Consider the following 19,804-nt stretch of genomic DNA (forward strand, 5'->3'; position numbering starts at 1 on the left):
ACTACACTAGCTATAGTGCAATACTGTGGTGTATTGACTGCAGTGCTGCCATGCTCTAAGAGTTCTCCCACATGAGAAAAAATCTTGCTTTTGTGAAAACACACAGTCAGCTCTTTTTAATGATGCTTGAAATCTCATCATAATGCATTTATCGAGGCCATATGAAAGCAATTTCCCGATAAACTACTTCACTTCATTGTGCTGATGCAACAGCAAGAAAACAGGCTGTGAAATCAAATGAAAAGCCAGACACATCTTTCATCTCTCATTCAGTTAATCGTGCCGCACCTAGGGCTGCATGTATGAACACTGGTTGTTGTAAAAGCACTGAGCGTTAGAACAATGACGGTATATGTTACAGCAGATTAAATTAATGGCTGTATCTCAAAGGACCTGTTTTCCATACTAAGAGAGATGGTAAAACTGTCAAAGGACCCCAGCCCTATACAGTAAATCAAAGTCTGTATGAGGCGGGGTGGGCCTGATTCACCTTTCAGCATCAATGTGTCGTTATATAGTGCCTCTGCACAAGATGAAGAGCAAAATGTAAATGTTTGACGTAATTGCATTTATGATTCCCCATGGTATATTGACACTAGTTTGCTCTACTTTCCATTTACACTCATTTTTCTTTACCATATCCAATTAGAAGTTGATTCATTCACAAGTTACAAAATAAATCATGGACCTTTTTGAATGTTTCATAATAACATCCCTGGCCATATTTTGCACATGTTTATTATATGCCAATTTTTTTTTTCTTAAAACATAATTTCTGTGTTTTCTTATATTAAATCCAATTGTTTTCTTCCGTAAAAGTAAGTAAGTACCAATTAAATTCAACCAATAATATCACAACATGCACCCATCAATCAATCTGCATCTTTTAGCGGCACAGAGCCAAGATTGAGCCAGCTAGTTAGCAACATCATGCCAGGTTTTTGTGTATTTTGTTTCCCCAAATACCACAATACCGTGGTTACTGGCCCTCTAGCTAGAGTTTATTCACTTTGAGGAAAGCTATATCAGGGAGAGAGAGACAGCTTTGTCTCTCTCTCCCTGAGAGATACTACTGTCCCATTAGCGTCACAACGTCAGAGCTTCACTGTTTTGACACGCCAACTTTTTCATGATCAAGTCCAATTCCCCCAGTAGGGGGGGTTAAGACACACCAAGTTAGTCCTCCATGCCGCTGAGGAGTGGAGGGGGCTAGGAGGGTGCCTTTGTAGGTGAAGATGGCTGCCACCATATATGTCACCTGCCACCAGATCAGTCAATAGCAAAATTTAATTGCAAGAGTCGGGGTTCAACCAGCAGAGAGCAGTCGCTACGCATATTTCTAACACATACAGAATTCTAGTATTTTGCAGTAAAATTTGGATTTGGACAACACTACTAAATACAAATATACGCACAAAAAGTGTGTTGGGGGTTAAGTTACTCTTTAAAGTTACTGTTTTTCAGCTTCAAATTTCCCATGTTTCTCTAAAGTTAAATACATGGTGATTGATTGATTTTTATTATTATTACTCTAGATGTTTGGGCAATTGTTTTTAACTTTTACCCAAAATATATTTTTTGGTACAGCTAGAAACACCTGATTCTCCACAGAAATTCACAAAGTCAATCTTAAATGCGGCTTCTGAACAAAAGGTTTTTATTTGAGGGTTAATTCTGACTCAGGACAGTAGTCTTTGTCCATCTCCCTCCATTTCTCCACTATTTTTTTTTTTCAGATCGTCCAGCTGTATACAAATCCATAACTCAAATTCCTCTCCTGTATTTCATTTGTCCCCCTCCTTACTCCTGTGTCTCCCTCCCTTCCTCTGTCCAGCTTCCAACTGTCTTACAACATCTAATTTCATCTAAATTTTAAACATTCTCAATTTCCAAATTTCTCAGACTTCCTCTCTCTTTTGAGGCCTTACCATCTGGTGAGGATTCCTCCCCAGGACTCCAGGATTTTCTCAGGACAGTCTTTGGAAACATCTCCTGTCCCGCTGGAGATTTCACTGTCGCTATCTGTGGGGAACACAAACACATTAATATATTGTGTTATATTAACAAACATTTAGAGCAAAAACAGATCATTCCTGATATCTCTAACCTTTGTCCACATCAGAATACAAACCTTTAACTGTCTGAACCCGAATGTGTGGAGCTGTCTTTGTGTTTAAGCTCTCAGTCAAAGACAAGAGGGGACATGTGATGGCGATCTTAAGGATTAGAGTGGCAGCTCTGTGAGAGCCATCAATCCGCTGGAATTAGACATACGCATCACTAAACCTTTTTTACATATATGTCGGGGAACTCTGTGCTGCATTGTACATTTTCAAACCTGTTAATATTGATGCTACACAGTCAAATGGAGGAAAAGTGCCTGTGCGGTGCCTACACTTTCCATTATTGCTGTGCTACTGTCTGGCAGTTCGTGAGGCAGACAAGAGGCAATCAGCACAGTGAACCACTTGTGTTTAGATGCAGGAGCACTAATTGACCGTCTGGCCCGCTCTGCTGCTGGAGAGATGAACTGATCACCACAGAGAAACCGCCCACTGGAACAAACACACACAGAGTCCACAGAGCTTTACATGGTATGTCCAGCACATAGTACACACTGAGCACGAGAGTAAACGAAGAGTAAGTGAATTATATGGGGGGGGGGGGCGATGAACTTCTCAGGGCATGGCAATAGGTTTCACTGATAACTCAAAGGTGTTTAAAGGCATCATTCACTCCCACTGAAGCCTTTACTGAGGTCTTGGCATTAAATAATGACTTAAGACATTTTCTTCTAGAACATGCAGCCACTATACTCAATGCACTGCTGCTCCTATACATCCTTACAGCCTCAGCAGGAGCTTTTCAAGTCTTTATAAATGCTTGATGAGCCCTTTCAAATGGTTCAGACCCCGCACAAAGCTGCCGCCTCTGTCCTCAGATTGGCTGAGGCCACGTGGCGAGGAAGCGTGAGTCCAATGCCACTGCCAACTTACCAGGTGATGAAAGAAACAGTGAAGACGAGGGCCATTACTGTTACCTTTTAATCTGGAGAGGGGCTGTGCATTCACTGTAGGATTACTTTCAAACAGGATCTCTCTGATGTTCAAGCCATAGTGGATTGGTTTTGTCTACATTAAAGTGAGCAGAAATTCCCCACCAGTGCCGCTAAGATGTGTTAGCTTTAGCATTTTACCCTATTTTAATTTATATCTTAAATTTCAAATATAACGTCCTTTATGTTGTCTTGCATTTTTTTCCAACCCTCAATTCATATTTGACAGCAATGTATTGAATCAGTCAAGCTCTTTTTGTCTCATTGTGTTGTATTATGCAGATATAAGATGGTTTAAGCTATAAATAACAACGCAGGGGGGCTGTATGTATACATGCATGTGTTTGATCACAGTTTGTTTGAGCGTATATGAAACACAAAGTGTGTGCCCACACGTGTATATAAAAGGGGGAACAAAAAGAGCACAATATGCAACAATCACAAAGCCTGTTGTGAAAAGAAAACAGAAAAAAAAGATATGTCAGCTTCAGGCCTATTTTCTACGTTGCAGCTTCCAAGAAGAAGAAGAAAAAAAAATACATCCACATGAACTGAATGTGTGTGTGTGTGTGTGTGTGTGTGTGTGTGTGTGTGTGTGTGTGTGCGTGTGCGTGTGTGTGTGTGTGTGTGCTCGCAGCGGTGGCATCTACACTGGGAGTGTATTCATTTCTGTACACAATGAGGCTGACCTCCAGCTCCGCGGCCCTGAGCGCCTCCAATTTTCAGCTCTGGGGGAGGAGAGGGGCGTTATAGAAAAAGCCCTCTGAATAGCTCCCGCAGTGCCAGTTGAAAGCCGTCAGCTCCAGCCTTGGTGGCTGACTCGTGACTTTGGGCGACGATTTCTGCCTCCCACTCTGTTAACACATTTTAGTGCTTCAAGATGAAAAAAGTAGAGGGCTGTTGACAGTGGCAAAGAAGAGAGAGGAGCAACACAATACAATGAAAAGGGGGCCTCTTATGTTAGATGTTCCCGTGTTGCTGTATCACAATTTTTCAACAAATGTTTTGACTTCATTTTAAATAAGTGGTGCTATATTCTAAGTTTATATTTTATATTCATGTTTACATGATAAAATGTGACTCAGAAACCTGCAAAGTGTAAAGCTATTTCTTTGTATTAGCATATATGAAATAAAGGATACAGTCATTTTAAATATTTCATTCGACAGGATGATCTCTATTTAAATTAATTTAGCTGCTATAAAGCGATATTCCACACACTATGAAATGTGGAATGAGAAAATCCTCCGAAGTGACATAGGGGTGCACGCATGTACGCACACACACACACACACACACACTATATTAACACGGAAATGTGCACCTCTATCCAAAACAACATCATGAAGCGTGCAGTGTGAACTGTGGCCAGGCCTAATCTGCAACACCTGCACAGCCGAGCCAGGAGTCAGGTGGAAATGCCAGTCCTGTTTATATTAGTGAGCTGAAACTGGGTCATTCTTGAAAACCACTGGAGTCTAACAGCTAGTGTTGGTGTTCTTAATGTTACTGCTGTTTGGCCTCCATCCCTCTGACAGAGCTGTCATTATTGAACTTAAAATATCCACTCTGCTCTGGTGGCTTCTCACCTTAACTGGTTATGTTTGAATTTAATTTGGTGTCTTAATCAAGTCACTTCCAGGAAACTGGAAGTAACATGGTTTCATAAGACATATATTCTGATTGATGGAGATTGGTGCCAAATTATCAGTTTACATCAATGCAGCTGTTACAAGCTAGGTTTGGAACATTTTTTTTTTTTTTTGTATTTTTCTTTCATACTGCTGCCACATTTACATCTGGTGCTATCTGGCTGGTTAGGGAGATCACTGGTCTGCTTGACTGCCAAAGAATTTCACCCAAAAAGGTCACAAGGGAGTTGTTTGATGGTAGTTTGACACTGCTGTAGTGCTATGAGATAACAAGTCTATACAGGACTGGACCAGGCTCTACACAAAACCACTTTCGCTTAACGCATGAGCGCATACACAGAAGCATGCATAATCACACAAGTAGCTGTCAAAACCCCTGAGATTCTGCCATTGCTGCTCTATCATTGCTGCTCACTATATAACATGCACACACACATTCTGTTGTAGAGCACACAGACTACATGCCTTTTCTTTCACATATAAAAACACACATACACACACACACACACACACACACAAGTTATTCCCCTTAATCTATACACATCACTGTTATCACATGCCCTGCCACAATCGCTTACACATGACCCACATAAACACATGTTCAAACACACAAGTACATGCATCTCTGCCAATGTTTATGTGCTTTAACAAAATGAAACTTCACTGTTGATTCATGTCAGCCAATAAACAGCATACGTGTGCTTGTGACAAGGCATTGCTGTCAAAAGAGTAGGTGTGTGTTGGTAAACCTCTATTTCAAACTGAATATCTGGACATATGATCTCATTTAGATGAGGTGTTCATGCCACCCAGAGAAAAAGGTGCTGGATACGTGGAATGTAAAGCGAATGCTCCCCCCGACAAGCTATTTGTGGTAAAGCAATTATTTTCTTTTTTCGTGGCCGTGAATGTTCACAGAGGCGTCTTGTTTTTCTCTGATATTACAGGCAGGGAGGGATATGGGGGTACAGCGCTGCACAATGTGAGGTCACATTTTTCAATCATGCAAGATTTGGAAGACGAATTACGTTGAGATGTGGCTCGTGCATGCATGCGAGTGTGTATATATATGTGTGTATATTTGGGGAAAGGCATGTTGATGAAGAATTCTGGCATCTTATCAGCGATGCACAGAGACAGAGAGGGCATAACTGGCTTTTTAAAGATTTTAAGAATTTGTACTGTGGCTTACTACAGTGTATGTTGTATATGATTAACTGTAAGAGTAAGAGGGGTGGAAACGAAACAACTGCAGAGAGAGCGAGAGAGACACCAATACCTTCATCAGCCTCCTCTTCCTCAGTGGGCGAGGCCAGTCGTCCTTCATTGCTTCTCTCTGCCTCCCTCTGAAGACTCACCACTTCATACACAGCGTCGCCCTGACCCACCCTCTCTGGTGCCTGCTGTACACACACACACACATATACACACACACACAATCAGAAATCAGTTTTGAAAATTAGAAAATTATCAATTTTAAAGAAAAAAGACGTCACTGAGCTAACTTAGATATTGCTAGTTAACACAGAGATGCTTATTTTCTGCAAAGTCATTCTCTTAAATCATCTACTGCATGTGAGCAGCCAACAAGTTACAGTAATTCACAGACACATTGACTCAACTAGGGTACATCAGCACCAGGAGACAATCAAATGCTACAGGGGCTCGAGAGGCTCGGTTTATGCACAATGATGAGCATTAAACACTTTTACATATGCAGATGACTGATCCCTTCAAGCACAGGAAAGCTATGAGGAGGATCATCCAGTGTTAAAGTGTTCATATGCAGAGTTGAGGACGTGGATTATATCACGGCAGCCGAAGAAGCACCAGAGTTCCTCCAACCAATGTACCATCCACTCTCTTTTCCCCACAGAGAAAACCTGCAGGTATTCTTGACTCAGTATCAGATTGACAGTGAGGGTCAATCTCAACAAGGCAATCAGCATGACCAGCCTTAGACCTGACATTGACCAGCTCTCTGAATCGATCCAGCAGGTGGACAGGCCAGAGCTCACTGTCCTGTCAGGTGACACCAATAAAGGGAGAAGTGCCAGGCATGAGGAACCGGGGGCTTAGCACCACCTTCAGCAGCAGAGAGCCTGTGCCTCAACTTAGATGGGATGCCAGGAGTCGGCAGGCCAGCCCCTCAATTAAGCCGACCTAGTGGAAGTCACAGGGGTGAACAAAGGAAGCCACATAAAACCACGGACAGACACCGATAGCTAACAAGCTCCCACATGCTGAATGTGCACTACCTGCCCAGTGTAAAATGATGACGGGCAGGAAAATGTAAAATATAGAAAAACGGTACAGAATTAACTCACAAATTCCATGGAAATCTTTCAGCCAAATGTCATTGATTGTAAGTGGGTGAGTTTTCACAACAGGCTGATTTTTGGTGGCGTATGGTTGTTGAAAGACTTGGCAAACTTCCTGTTTATATTTCTTTCATCTAAGATTTTATCCCAGCTCCTTTTCAGTTATGAAATGCATTTTGCATTATGTATGAAGTTCTGTGTCGAGATGGGAGGAGTTGGGGATAAAACTCTAGGGGCCATATCTTACACCTCGCACAAACCAATGCAAAGCACAACTGTCAATACTAGTTTTAGACGAACACTGTTGTCATTTTCACAGCCAGCACCCACGTTGTGTAAGCTGCACATGTACTTGCACCCATGGCCTGTAGGTATTAAATGAGGTGCACCATTGACCGACAAAAACCTGATCTAAAGTCAGAATGGTAAAGCATTTTCAGATATACCATCTTCAGTTATTCAGATAGTAAGATGTGTTTACAAAGGCTCACTACACGCTTGCTTGTTGAACACACAGGGATGGGTGGATAGGTAGCCGGAGGGTGAAATAATAACTCATTAATAAGGAAAATATCATTCTTTTAAATGTGAACATAGCAGAGAGCACAGCAGAGCTGCTGTCAACTGCTGCTTCCTAACAAACCCCCCATTATAAGAGACGCTGTGTGCATTTACGCACGAGAAGCAGCATAATTTCATTGATTATTTCAGAAGCTAAAATCTTAATTTTGTTTCCTCTGTCAAGTTTACAACTACAGTTTTTAGTTTTGCTGCTCAAATGTCCCATGATATTTGTTGTTGTGGAATTACTGCTCTTACTGCATTACTCTCTACAAAATATCACTCCATTCTCTATTCTATTTGCAGAATCCGCCATTTAAATAGCAGTGCGCCAGGTGCCAGACTGTGAAATGACACTTGGACTGGTTGATTTGATGTTTTTATGTTTATTTTTTCATGTATGCAAAACACACCTTTATTAATTAAAGGTCCAGGGTGTCGGATTTAGGGGGATATATTGGCAGACATATAAGTATGTTTTCTTTAGTGTATAATCACCTGAAAATATGAGTCATTGTGTTTTCGTTACCCTAAAATGAGACGTTTATAACTACACAGGTAGCAGGTCCTTGTCCGTGGAAATCATCATGTTGCATTGCCTTTTTTTGTACTGTAGCCCAGAACAGACAAACCAAACACTGGCTCTAGATAGGGCAGTTGACATCTTTGCGTTGGCCATCGTACTCAGAAACTCTCTGGCGAGTGTCAGAAGAGTTTTTATTTACGTGAAACTGCTTTATTCAGTGTTTTCATCACTTTAAATCACCTGATCCCTTTCTTTTAGAGAGATAAAGAACCCCTGCAGATAATTCAGCTCAAGGCTCACACTGAAGGAATTCTAACCAGAAGAAGTTTCGGCTGATTGCAATCTGCAATCCTCAGTGCTAGATGAGGAAAACTAACTAGACCTTTAAAGGCCTAAATACAACTTTGTTGCCCCTTGCACTTTCCTTTGCGCCCAGATTACATGCCGTTTAACAAGCAAAATAGAGTTGGACAACCCCTAAATGCATTTTAGACCATGTGCCATAGATGCTCAAGTAGGGCCGTAGTAAATATGTACTTGACTTGCATTTGACAGGTAGAGAGATCTACAGCGGGACTACTACTCTGTTTCACCTGAGCTGGCACCGATCTGAAAGTGTTAGCCAACACATCAGCAATATGAACTTGAAAACTGCTGACGTGTAACAATGATCACTGCAACAAGTCAGTTTAGGGTGTAAAAATTGCTTAATACAGCTTTTACTCATTAAATCCATAACAATAGACTGAAGAAACGCACAAGAGAACAAAGACACCAGCAGACTTGACCTTGGGTGTCATAAGCTACTGATGTTTATTTCTGGTCTATTCAATTACTGTAGCGCTGTTGTCTCTCTCTCCTCCACCTGGTAGAGTGGATCAATGAGCTGCATTGATCTGCCCACTCGCATGGCGTCTAATGACTAACTCAAGTCAGTGATGAGAGCAGAAATTGGGAGAGAATATCAAGCCTGGCCTATTTTTAGAGAAAATCTAAGGAGGCTTAGGTAACACGTTGGCTTTGCTATGGCTTATGGTGAATTGTTAACCCTACAGGATGAATTATTAACAACACTGATAAAACTGTGGCCAAAGACGGCCCACTGTACAAACACAGCATCATCAATTGTGGATTTATAATAGAGTGGTGCAGGAATGAGTCCTAAAACCCGGAAATGAGTTGGCATTTTAGCACTCCCACTTCCCTCGTCTTGAAGTCTATTGTGTTTTTTTAATGGGTTGTTGGTTAGATGCCTGAAATAAGGTCTGTAATTAACACAAGCTTAAGAGACGTTCACATTTTACTCTCTGACATAAAATACATCAGTGAATTTTGAAGCTTTAAAGTGTTTTAGAGAAGGTAGTTGCTAACAAGTGGCTAAAAAACCTTTACAGCCTTGCTGTAGTGGTGACTTTAAGTCATGTGACCATAGTGTGGTTTGCTTATAGCCTAACATTTGCTTTTTACTTCTATCGACTACATTTACGCTTCAAAGATCATAGAAGTGGCGTTCACGTATGAGGGTTATCTTGCTGAACAAAACATGTAGGTATCACAAACCTTTGTTTACACGAAGCTTATTTTCTGCAATAATTGAAAATTCAATGGAAAAATCTAGAGATGCACCGATTTTGAGTTGTAGGCTGATAATGATAGCAATATTTTTATATCGTTGTTTTTGTTTTTTATTTGGAGAAGAAAATGAAAATGCTTTTTTGTTTTTACATAAAGAAAAAAAACAGTTCTCTTTGCTTTATGTTATTCTGTGAGATGAATGCCATTTTACCTCAAAATAACAAAACTGCCTTAACAATTAATGCCTTTGTAGCAAAACCAATTTCTCTTTCAAAGAAACTTTCAACTGCTCATGTTTTACAAGGGCCCTTGAAAACCACTTGTAACACTCTGTAGTTGCTACCATCAACTTCTAATACTAGCTCAAACTTTCAGTAGCTCATCTTGAAAGCTGTTAATTGACAATTTATTGATTTTTTTAATTCTATTTTCCAGCATCAGAAAAAAATCACTTGCTGAAACGTGTGTAAGGGGCTGACATGTCCACCTCCTGCAGATATTTTATGCTTAGATATCTGCTGATGTATTCGAAAGTTCCAAATCTTTATTATATTGCATGGACACAACATTTTCTTCAGTCCCAGTCTTCATTTAGTCTCAACCCTGCTTAAATCTGGTCTGGACTTGACAGGGCTCAATCTTGAAATCAACTTGGGCTTGACACAGATGATCTAGCCTACAGCCCTGGTAGGTTTGTTTCCCAGTAAAGCAGACACCGAATACATTTCCTAGTGAAGCAGACGCAAAAAACATTCTGAGAAGTCAGCACAGATAATGACTTCCTGGTACTTCAGCTGGCTAATGAAAGTTTTTGGCAAAATAAGACAACAGGACTACATATTTTATATGTGCATGTATCACCTCTGATTACCATCTTCCACAAAAACCTCCATACAATATTATCTTTTAATTAGCTCTTAACCACAGCACCACTTCCATTTACTGAGGAGATAACTAGAGAGGCAATCAGGCGGACGAGTCAGACCGCCGCTGTTAATTACCCACATGCCAATAATGAGACAGAGCCTCTTATTAGCTCCCTACAATCCAAAGCTTCCCCACACTCCACTGCTTTGCCAACTCCCCACGGCCTACTAAAGGAGATCTGCGTTTTAACAGGAAAGAGGAAGCTTACAGCTTAACTGTATTTTTTAAGCACCTGCAGCAAACTGCTCGGGCTGGGTGTCCTTGTGTTGGTGGGAGGTAAGTGAATGCGCGTTCTTCACTCTCTCTCAGCACTTTTTAATCAGACAAGTTGTGTGGATACTCAAACATTTTAGAGTGTCATACATATCAACAGTAAGATACAAGAAGGACACAGTTTATTTGCTGCTATCAACAAAACCAATCACATCAGTGGATTGTGGTGACTACTATTCAGATGCCAGACATCAGCTCACAGGATAACTATGACAACCAAGTTGGGGTTAAGAACAGTTGCTACTGATTTTTTAACATCTGAGTTGCTGACTTGTGCAAAGATGAGGATTTGAGCATACACATCCAAACAGTACACATCCTTACATCCCATACTTTAAGTACAAAGAGATCTGCCACCGAAATTGTGATGGAGGAGGGGGAGGGAAGAACATGTTGAGCATCAATGTGCCAGCTTGACAATGAGAGACAGGCAGACAAAACGAGGATGCAAAAGTGGGAGATGCACAGATGGAAAGAGAGGAATGGAAGTCAGCTGGTGAGAGATTTGCATTTTTTGGCACATATCTGTAGCTCTTACGACGACCCAAGTGTTTCAGCTCTCTTGGGCACAGCATTTCACTGGTCACAGACATACCACCACGCCTCCAAATGCCCGCTCTGACCTCCTCCTCCACTCCACAGCTCTTCCAAGCTGCCCATCTACCCGCTCTACTTTTCCCTTGTCTCTGCGACTGGGGTTGAGTTGGGTAGTGATGCCACTGTGAAGCCCTCTGAGACATATGTGATGTTAGACTCTATCAATAAACTTGACTTAACTTAAATAACCATGTGAAAGCAATATGGCTGAAACTGTTCTGTGCCAGAGGTCCCTCCTGAGACTCCCTGAGTTCATGTATTTGTGTCATTAAATTTTGTTTGTTTGCGGGACAGTGGGAGGGAACACTGTGGGTAAAGCATGATATAATTCTACTGTGTACATTGACAAATAATATCAGGTGTTTAAATATAATATACATAAATGAACCACATGTAATTTCAGGTATTAGTCAAGCTATGTCAACAAATTAGATTAAATGCTAAACTTTTGGGCGAAGACTTAACCACTTACTTGATCATGGATTAAAAAAAAAAAGCAATTCGAGAGGGCGACATAATATTCCCATGGTGATATCAATATATATTGTGATATAGAAAGTTCTCTTCTCTATAGGCAGTTCTCTGAGTTTCTCTCAATTGAGAGACTGTTACTGTATAAATAAAAAAGAGGGATGTCTTTTATACTTAAAAAAATCTTCATCAGAGATACAAAAATCATACAAAGAAATCCAATGTGGCCATTAAGCAGCACTGCTCAGTGTTTTGCAACTGTCTTACTACACCCAGATATATTATAAAACAGGATGGCAAAATCTCACAAAATCCAAATGCATAGTATTGCCCTACCCCACAATCAATCAATGAAGCACCATCTACAGACAAGCTATAAATGAGCCAACAAACTAGATCCTAACAAATTCAAATATACCTACGAACCATCTAAGACCTGGGTCTCCAACTGGGGGTCTACAACTCTTAGGGGCTCCTCAGAGTTACTGCATAAGGGCTGCCAATTAATATGTTTTTGTTGTTGCCCCCCCCCCCCCCCCAATATTCTGAAAATACACATTAACATGAAACCAAAATATTAACAGCAAAGATCAATTGGCCTAATCATTAGAACACTCTAATTTACTATATGCAACATTAATGATAGGCTATTTGTCACCCACAAATACTTGTGCAATCATGTCAGTTAGCTAATGCTAAATCACTATGTTGCACTTATCCATAACAGTGAGGTAAACTAGTTAGCTAACAGTTACACACTATTGAAACATACTGCCTATTTAGCTCAATAGATCATTTTGTAACTCTTCAAGCAAGAGACTCTGACATATTGTCCACATCAGAAACCACCGGCGAAAGAGCAGAGGGTGAAGCTAACGCTCTTAGCCACGCTACAACTGCTGCTGACAGCTGCTGACCTGAAATGTTATCTGTTTCCACTAAACAACAAATACAGTGGTGTATGTAAGGTTATGAAAATGGGTTCTGTGAAGGCTGTAATAGTTGCTGCACAGATACCTGTCTGAGTTTGAGGTAGAAGGTCTCACTGAAGGTCTTGCGGCTGAAGTACCAGAAGCGTTCATTTGATGGATATACCCTGACCAGAGTTTCCAGCAGGAAGCGAACTGGCTCCAACACCTCGGTGACCACCAGGTCCACTGCCACTGTGATGTAGACCTGCTTATCTGGAGCAAACAGAGAGAAAGCAAAACAGGAATGAAAAAAGGACTCTCCTTTTATTTATACTTGATTTCAGTCACTGAAGTCCATTTCCCTGATGTCAGTACTGTTTAAAAGGTTGAACCACAGTGTTACGTACACATGATAAACAGCTCTAGGTGCACGCAGCTTTCAAAGTGTTACCAGATTATGAACTGTCCAAAAGCTGCTACACACTGGCATGTCTGCACCAACCTCTGGCGGCAATCCAACCTTCAGTTGTGGTGCCAATATTTTTTTCTTTAAAAAAAGTCAGAACCAGTAAAACAAACTTCACAATGACTGAAGAAATCCATAAATGTAACTGTAGGTTTAAAAGATTTTGCTTTCCATCTGACTGGCTTCTACTGGGAAGCAGCATATCCTCAATATGTATCCTGTGGGGATGCCATACCCCCTAGTGGATAAGGACATAACACCGATGTTTCCACCTTCACAGCTGCAGTCTACTAATTTATTTGTTAGGTGAAAAGTTCATCCTGCTTGATGAGCTCTGTAACTTGTTTTTTAATAGTGCAGAGATTTTGGTTTATACAAGGTTTTCAAACACAGAAAGATGTGAGCCTACACTACACACTAACTTATCACTTCATGCTTCTGTTTAAGGGACAGTCTAATTATTAAGGAGGAATAAACAAATGGAAAGGAGATAGAGGGGCTGAGAAGTTATTTCACCATGGGGAGTTTTTTTTTTAAATCAAGTTGTGGAAGAACAAAAATTAACCACCAGCACCTTAAGACAGATTGCAATTATGATTATGTCAGAAACATACTCCAGGTTTTAAGACATATTTTTTTGGGGGAAAAGAATTGTTCAAAGCTTCAGATACTGTGAGTGCTGATGCTGATATTAAGACAGTTATTTAAGCTATAAAATAACTGAAAGCAATCACTATTTCCTGACAGTCAGTAAAACAAGGTTTGGCTATAGTAGACGGCACCTGCCATCCTTCCTGATTTTCCCAGGGGACTTCCGTGTTTCATTTCTCTCTCTCATCTTCCTCCCAAGGTTACAATTCAGCCATATTTCTCCAGATTCATGACAAATTTTCACACCCTTTATCTTTTAGTTTGTACAGTCTGTCTCTGGCACTGTATAGTGTGTTTAAGCCAAGCATTGCAACCCTAAAAGATTTCCCCTGTCTCCCAGAGATGGGCGCCCGTCAGGCCTGCATGTGCTGCTGCAGGTGGACACCTCATCTCCATGCTGACCATGTTCCTCGTAAGTCCGATGGGACGCTCTAGCAGGGGATTGGGGAGTACCTCAGGGGTTGGGGGGGGGGGGGGGGGGCTGGCTTGCCCTCCTTCTCCACAGCGGGGTACCCAGCTGTCTTCCACAAACCATGAACATCCCATCTCACCTTGCTTAGGCATCAAGTACCCAGAGGTGTGTGGGCCAGGGAACACAGCCAGCTGTGGATCCCTGGTGTAAACCAAGCCTACAGCCTGGCCTCCCTTCCACTCATTATACTCTTCCAGAGTACGAGGGTCATACGAAAATCTAAACCAAATTAAAAGTATTTAACATAATTGCTGCTGCAGAGTATTTCGTTATTTTCATTCTTCAAAAGTCACTAGAATGCAGGAAACAATCACACCGTTTTTGCTGCCGCTGTTATCAGATATTTATTATTTATCAGTTTTTAAACCTCCATTTCAAAAATTACCACGAGCTCCAAATTAAAATAATTCTCTTTTGTAAACAATTAAACTAAAAGTGTGTATCATGATAGGGATTACAAAGCATGTGTAACATTTATCGCCTTCTCTTAAATGTCTCTGACTTGTCTGTCAGTGAGGAGAGCTGTGTGTGCGTGTGTGTGCGTGTGTATGTGTGTTGAGGTTGGGGATTTATACTGCCCCACTCCCATGAGGTAGACTGCTTTGACAGACCTGCCATTTTCCTTTAAGTCAAGCTCTCAGCCTCCAAGTCAGCAAGTTGCCAAGTGGTCTAATTTGTTAGCTGTAATTTTGTAAGGCAAGCTTCTCTGCCTGGATAAAGCCTGTGGGATCCAGTCTGATCACATAAAAATACTACCTTTTCAAAAACAATAAAATCATATCCATCCGTAATCAAACCAAATTCTACTTCGATGGAGGCTGATGCATCTCCGCTCTGCTGTAACTCGGAGACTGGCAGCTACATTCCCTCTTTCTGGGTATGTGTGAAGCTACAAAGCTATTGGTCTATTATTGTGGATGAACTGTGTTTTGTATTTGGTGTTCAAATAGAATTAGATCATATGTGCCCCCTAATTAGTCACCCTGATGGTGAAATTAAAAATATCAAACACAAGAGGCTCTTCAAGCTTTTGACTTTTGCTGCCAGGAAGAATATATTACTCTTTTAATACAGCATGTTCTTAATGAATATATCATCTGCATGCTTCATTCTTCAGTGGATGCTTTTTGTAAAGTCTGGGAGCCTTACTTAAAACACAGCCTACTCTTTTATCTTTCATATTACAGGGTTTCCTGAATGGGCTTACCCAGTCTCTGTAAGTTTCCTGGTATTTGCCTATAACGCCCTTTTATTTATTTCATGCTGTCTCTAAGTTGCAAGGGCTGGTGAGAGTTGGGGATGGGTATGATGCCCGCTATTTTTTTTAATATTTATTCATTTATTTATTTATTGGTCACTTTTTGGACACTCTTTTTTTCTGTTCAGTATGTAAAATAATGTAAAAAATATATAATTAAACAACTAATACATAAAATTGGTCCTTCTCCAGGTACACGATTATCTACTTGTTTGACTCCATTGTGCTTATATCTGAGCACACTGCCGTTTATGAACACACATTTCAAATCTATTTTAACTTTAATACTTACATGTTTTAAATATATTTTTGTGTACCTAATTCATGAATATTTAATTTTATGTTCTGTTCAATTCAGGTTCTTTAATATTCAGAAAACAATTATGACCTAAACTATAAACTATCCCTCTTTCTCCAAATTTCTTTTTACAATTACAAACCTTTCATGTTTCACAGCTTCTCTGAATGTGGACAAACATATAATCTGTGTGACAATATCTAGGGGACAGTAACTCGTCTCACCTTTAGGCGTGTCTTCATTCAGTGGCTGGAAGGCGGGCATGTTGGGGTTCCATGTTCCTGTGATTACATAGGCCTTCCCATCGGAGCTCTTTCCCATCGACTCCTGTGTAGATATCAAAGCATGGATTATGGGCTTGTAAAAAATATATTGTTGTACAAATAGCAACATTAAAAGGTTTTTGTAAAATTATTAACGTAAAACATAAATACAGGTTGGTGTAACATTTTGAACAGTTTCATAAATACATACTGGGCCAAAGAAAAGTGGGTAAATAGATTATTAACCTGCAGGTCTGAACTGAAAAAAACATAAAAAGTCTGGCTAAATTAACTAAAGTGTGTCCTGCTCACCATGTCTAGTAGATGCATATCACTGTTGCAGACTTTCTGTCCTGGACTCAGCAGCATCCCAAAACACCTGGAGGAAAGACAAAGGAGGTATGACCCCATATCAGTAATCACAAAGTCCACTTCAGAGACTGGAATAAGGACGACTGACCAAATTGAACTCATAATATTGTAATGAGAATGCATTTTAATCCACTGGGCATTAAGCTGACACTCTGAAAGGACCTAAAAGTATTCCAGTATTGTGCACTGGTCAATTTAGAAAAAGTCATAAGTATATAATCTTGGCCAAAAATGAAAATTATCTTGATGACCTGTGGGGCCCAAAAGAATCTAGCCGAGCATGTCAAAGCCCCTTTAAGACAATAACAGACCCAGCTCTCCCTGCCACTGCTGGCCATGCCCCTCACACAGAAACGTGCAGCACATACACAGGAAGTTGAAAAAAAAAACAAAAAACAAAAAAACAATAAACAATATTTTAATACACATATCGAAGGTCTTGCACTCTACTGAAGCAGCATAGTTTATGTTGTTTCCACTTCTTCACACCAATCCAACATCATCTGTTATAGTGAAGCCCCTTCAGCTTGAGGTCGGAGGTGCCATCATGTGGTCTGCTTTGGAATCTCTTGGTTTCAGAAATGCATTGCATAAGAACACATTCACAGTTACCAGCACTAACCTGACAGGGCTCGTACTGAGGTTGAAAGATGAGTGTCACGTGTCTTCCAAAGTGATATTTCAACAGGATTTGTAAAGACTTACAGGTAAAAGGCTTTTAGAAGCTGCTCACTACTGCATCAACACAACACATGATGCAAAACCTTGAAACATTTCCAAAGAATTAACCATTGAGACCATGGCTATTACAAAAATTAATATTAATAAAATAAAGTTAAAGTGTCCTCAAACATGGGCTGAGCACCCCCTTTGAAGGGATCATTGCTAAACACAATAGGGGTTTCCATAGACACTAAAAATAAAGCGGAGGGCAGGTGTCTGTCTCCCTCTGATAGCGACAGGAGGTGAGGGATTGAAGAAGAAAGGAGGGGAGTGATAAAGATGACCTAGTTCTTTGGTGCTGCCGTGCTGCTAGAGCATGTAAACACATAAAAATGAGAGCGATTGCAGGAAGTCGAAAGTGATTTAAGAACATCTGTATTCCTCTGTTTGGGTGTTGGTTTTTATTATTCTGTTTGGGTGGTTTGACTCTTTTTACTTTTTTTGAGATATTCACCTTACAAACTTTGATGGTAACAGCATCAAGATATTTGTAAAGGCTGAATATAGCAAGTTAAGACAATCATATTAAAAAAACAAAAGCAAAGTTTTAGTGCAAGGAAATGGTTAATGGCCTAACGTTTGGAAAGCCAATTCCAAGATTAACTGGAGTGAACCTATACAGTAGATAAGATGTAATCCCTCCTGAGAAATAAAAATAGGTGAGGAATAACTGCAGCGCTACACCTGTGACACAGACCTCATCCCTAACAAAGACCCCCCAGCGGAAGGTTACCACGACCTCGTCATGCATCATTTCTTTTTACAGTGATCCTCACCTCTCGATGCCCAGCTCCTTGTTGCACAGCTGCTGAACTGAAACCACGACCTTCTTCTGAACGCCCTGTCGCAGCTTGAAGTAGAATTTATCTCTGTCCTTAGGCACTGGACTGTGGAGGGGGAGAACAGGCGGTTGTTAGACATAACCTCGGGGACTTAAATATGATTCACTTTAGATTTTTTTGTAGTGTTGTACTGTGGTGTTCCTCAGCGTAGATTTAGATGTCTTTTGAATTTATCTTGTTTTATGTTATTGTACTGCCTAATGCCCATTTCTTTGCTGGATCTTCTTAACCTTAATATGACTCGCCCACTTTAAGATAAAATATGACATATCTTTTCCTGGAGTCTTCTGAGTGTATTATATTTTACGAGCGCCTACTGTGCTTTCAGAACAGCTATTGGGACATTTTATTTCAGAGGAGAACAGAAAATGAAAATCCATCACTAAGATACTCGATATATGATGGCTTGTGAAAATGGAAAAATTGTCTTACTGTGCCGATAAGCTTCATGTTCTTTACGGGTGAACAATAACAGTCAGATAAAAGAGTATTGCGGCAGCACTTTAAAGCTTTCCAACTATCAACGTATCTGTGATACAAACGCTCGGCCCTCAGCTGATAACAAGAAACACCAAATGTGTTTATGTATGTGTGTAATTCACATTTATCACAGAGCTTTCCGCAAAAAATGTATCATGGCATCACATGATCATACAATAAGAGTGTTTCCCTTACTTTTATTGGAGGGGGGCATCTTGTCCCACCTTACCACTGAGAAATTTTATTCATTAGTTTTTTGATAATAAATTCACATATAGATATTAAGAAATAACCTTGATATGTAAGGCTGAAATAATGCCCCATGATCCTTTATACTTCAGTCTTGGGTTTAATGTTGAGGCTTTATTTCCACGTGAAAGACTGCACATTATTTGCTCCAGTTGTAACATGCAAAGTTGCGGCAAGACGCACTTAAAATTCTTTGAAAGAGACAAACACCACAGCAGCTGTGGGTTAGAAGATAGAGTGGGTCGTCCACTAATCTGAAGATCGGTGGTTCGATCCCCAGCTCCTCCAGTCTGCAAGTCAAGTAAGTTACTGAACCTCAAATTGCTCCAGATGGCTGCTCCATCAGTGTGTGAGTGCGTTAAAACAAAACTGAGTAGCAGGTGGTACCTTGTATGGTAGCCTCAGCCACCAGCGTATGAATGTGTGTGTGAATGGGTGACTGTGACTCATAGCGTCTAACTGTACAGGATACGTAGATGACTAAAAAGGCGCTATACAAGTGCAGGTCCATCGACCTAGCGGGGAGAAACACAGGAGCGGGTGGAGAACAAGACAGCCGTCCCTCGCATCGCCGTGCTCAAACCAGCTACCGCTAAAGTTGGAGTGCACCCATATTCTGGCCTTTATGGTAAATGCCCAGTTACTTAATTGAACCGGTCTGGGACACGTGACTATGTCCTCTTTTCAAAATAATAATAATAATAATAAATAATATACACAAAATAGATTTATGAAAGTAAGTTTAATTAGATTCACAGGAAGTCTAAAACTGTGTGTTTTATAAATTGGAAAGATGAAATCTAACTAAATTTGACTTTGAGTCACTGGAAAGAAAAATCAGTATTAGTAATTAGTAACAGT

The 19,804-nt window shown here is 40.4% G+C and overlaps 1 protein-coding gene across 4 annotated transcripts in view; it reads right to left on the reverse strand.

Annotated features, from left to right (window-relative positions):
• rabgap1l (RAB GTPase activating protein 1-like) overlaps positions 1-19,804 on the reverse strand; it is a 138,346-nt gene that overhangs the window by 105,255 nt on the left and 13,287 nt on the right. For all 4 annotated transcript variants that reach the window (XM_078168887.1, XM_033620733.2, XM_078168886.1 and 1 more), the window contains exons 7-12: positions 18,149-18,259; positions 16,590-16,656; positions 16,239-16,341; positions 12,976-13,142; positions 5,987-6,110; positions 1,929-2,022 (exon numbers count right to left, since the gene is read on the reverse strand). In XM_078168887.1, the coding sequence (XP_078025013.1) occupies positions 1,929-2,022; positions 5,987-6,110; positions 12,976-13,142; positions 16,239-16,341; positions 16,590-16,656; positions 18,149-18,259 (666 nt within the window). The remainder of the gene's footprint in view (positions 1-1,928; positions 2,023-5,986; positions 6,111-12,975; positions 13,143-16,238; positions 16,342-16,589; positions 16,657-18,148; positions 18,260-19,804) is intronic.

This window comes from Epinephelus lanceolatus, chromosome 6 (assembly GCF_041903045.1).
Source record: "Epinephelus lanceolatus isolate andai-2023 chromosome 6, ASM4190304v1, whole genome shotgun sequence".
NCBI classification, from domain to species: domain Eukaryota; kingdom Metazoa; phylum Chordata; class Actinopteri; order Perciformes; family Serranidae; genus Epinephelus; species Epinephelus lanceolatus.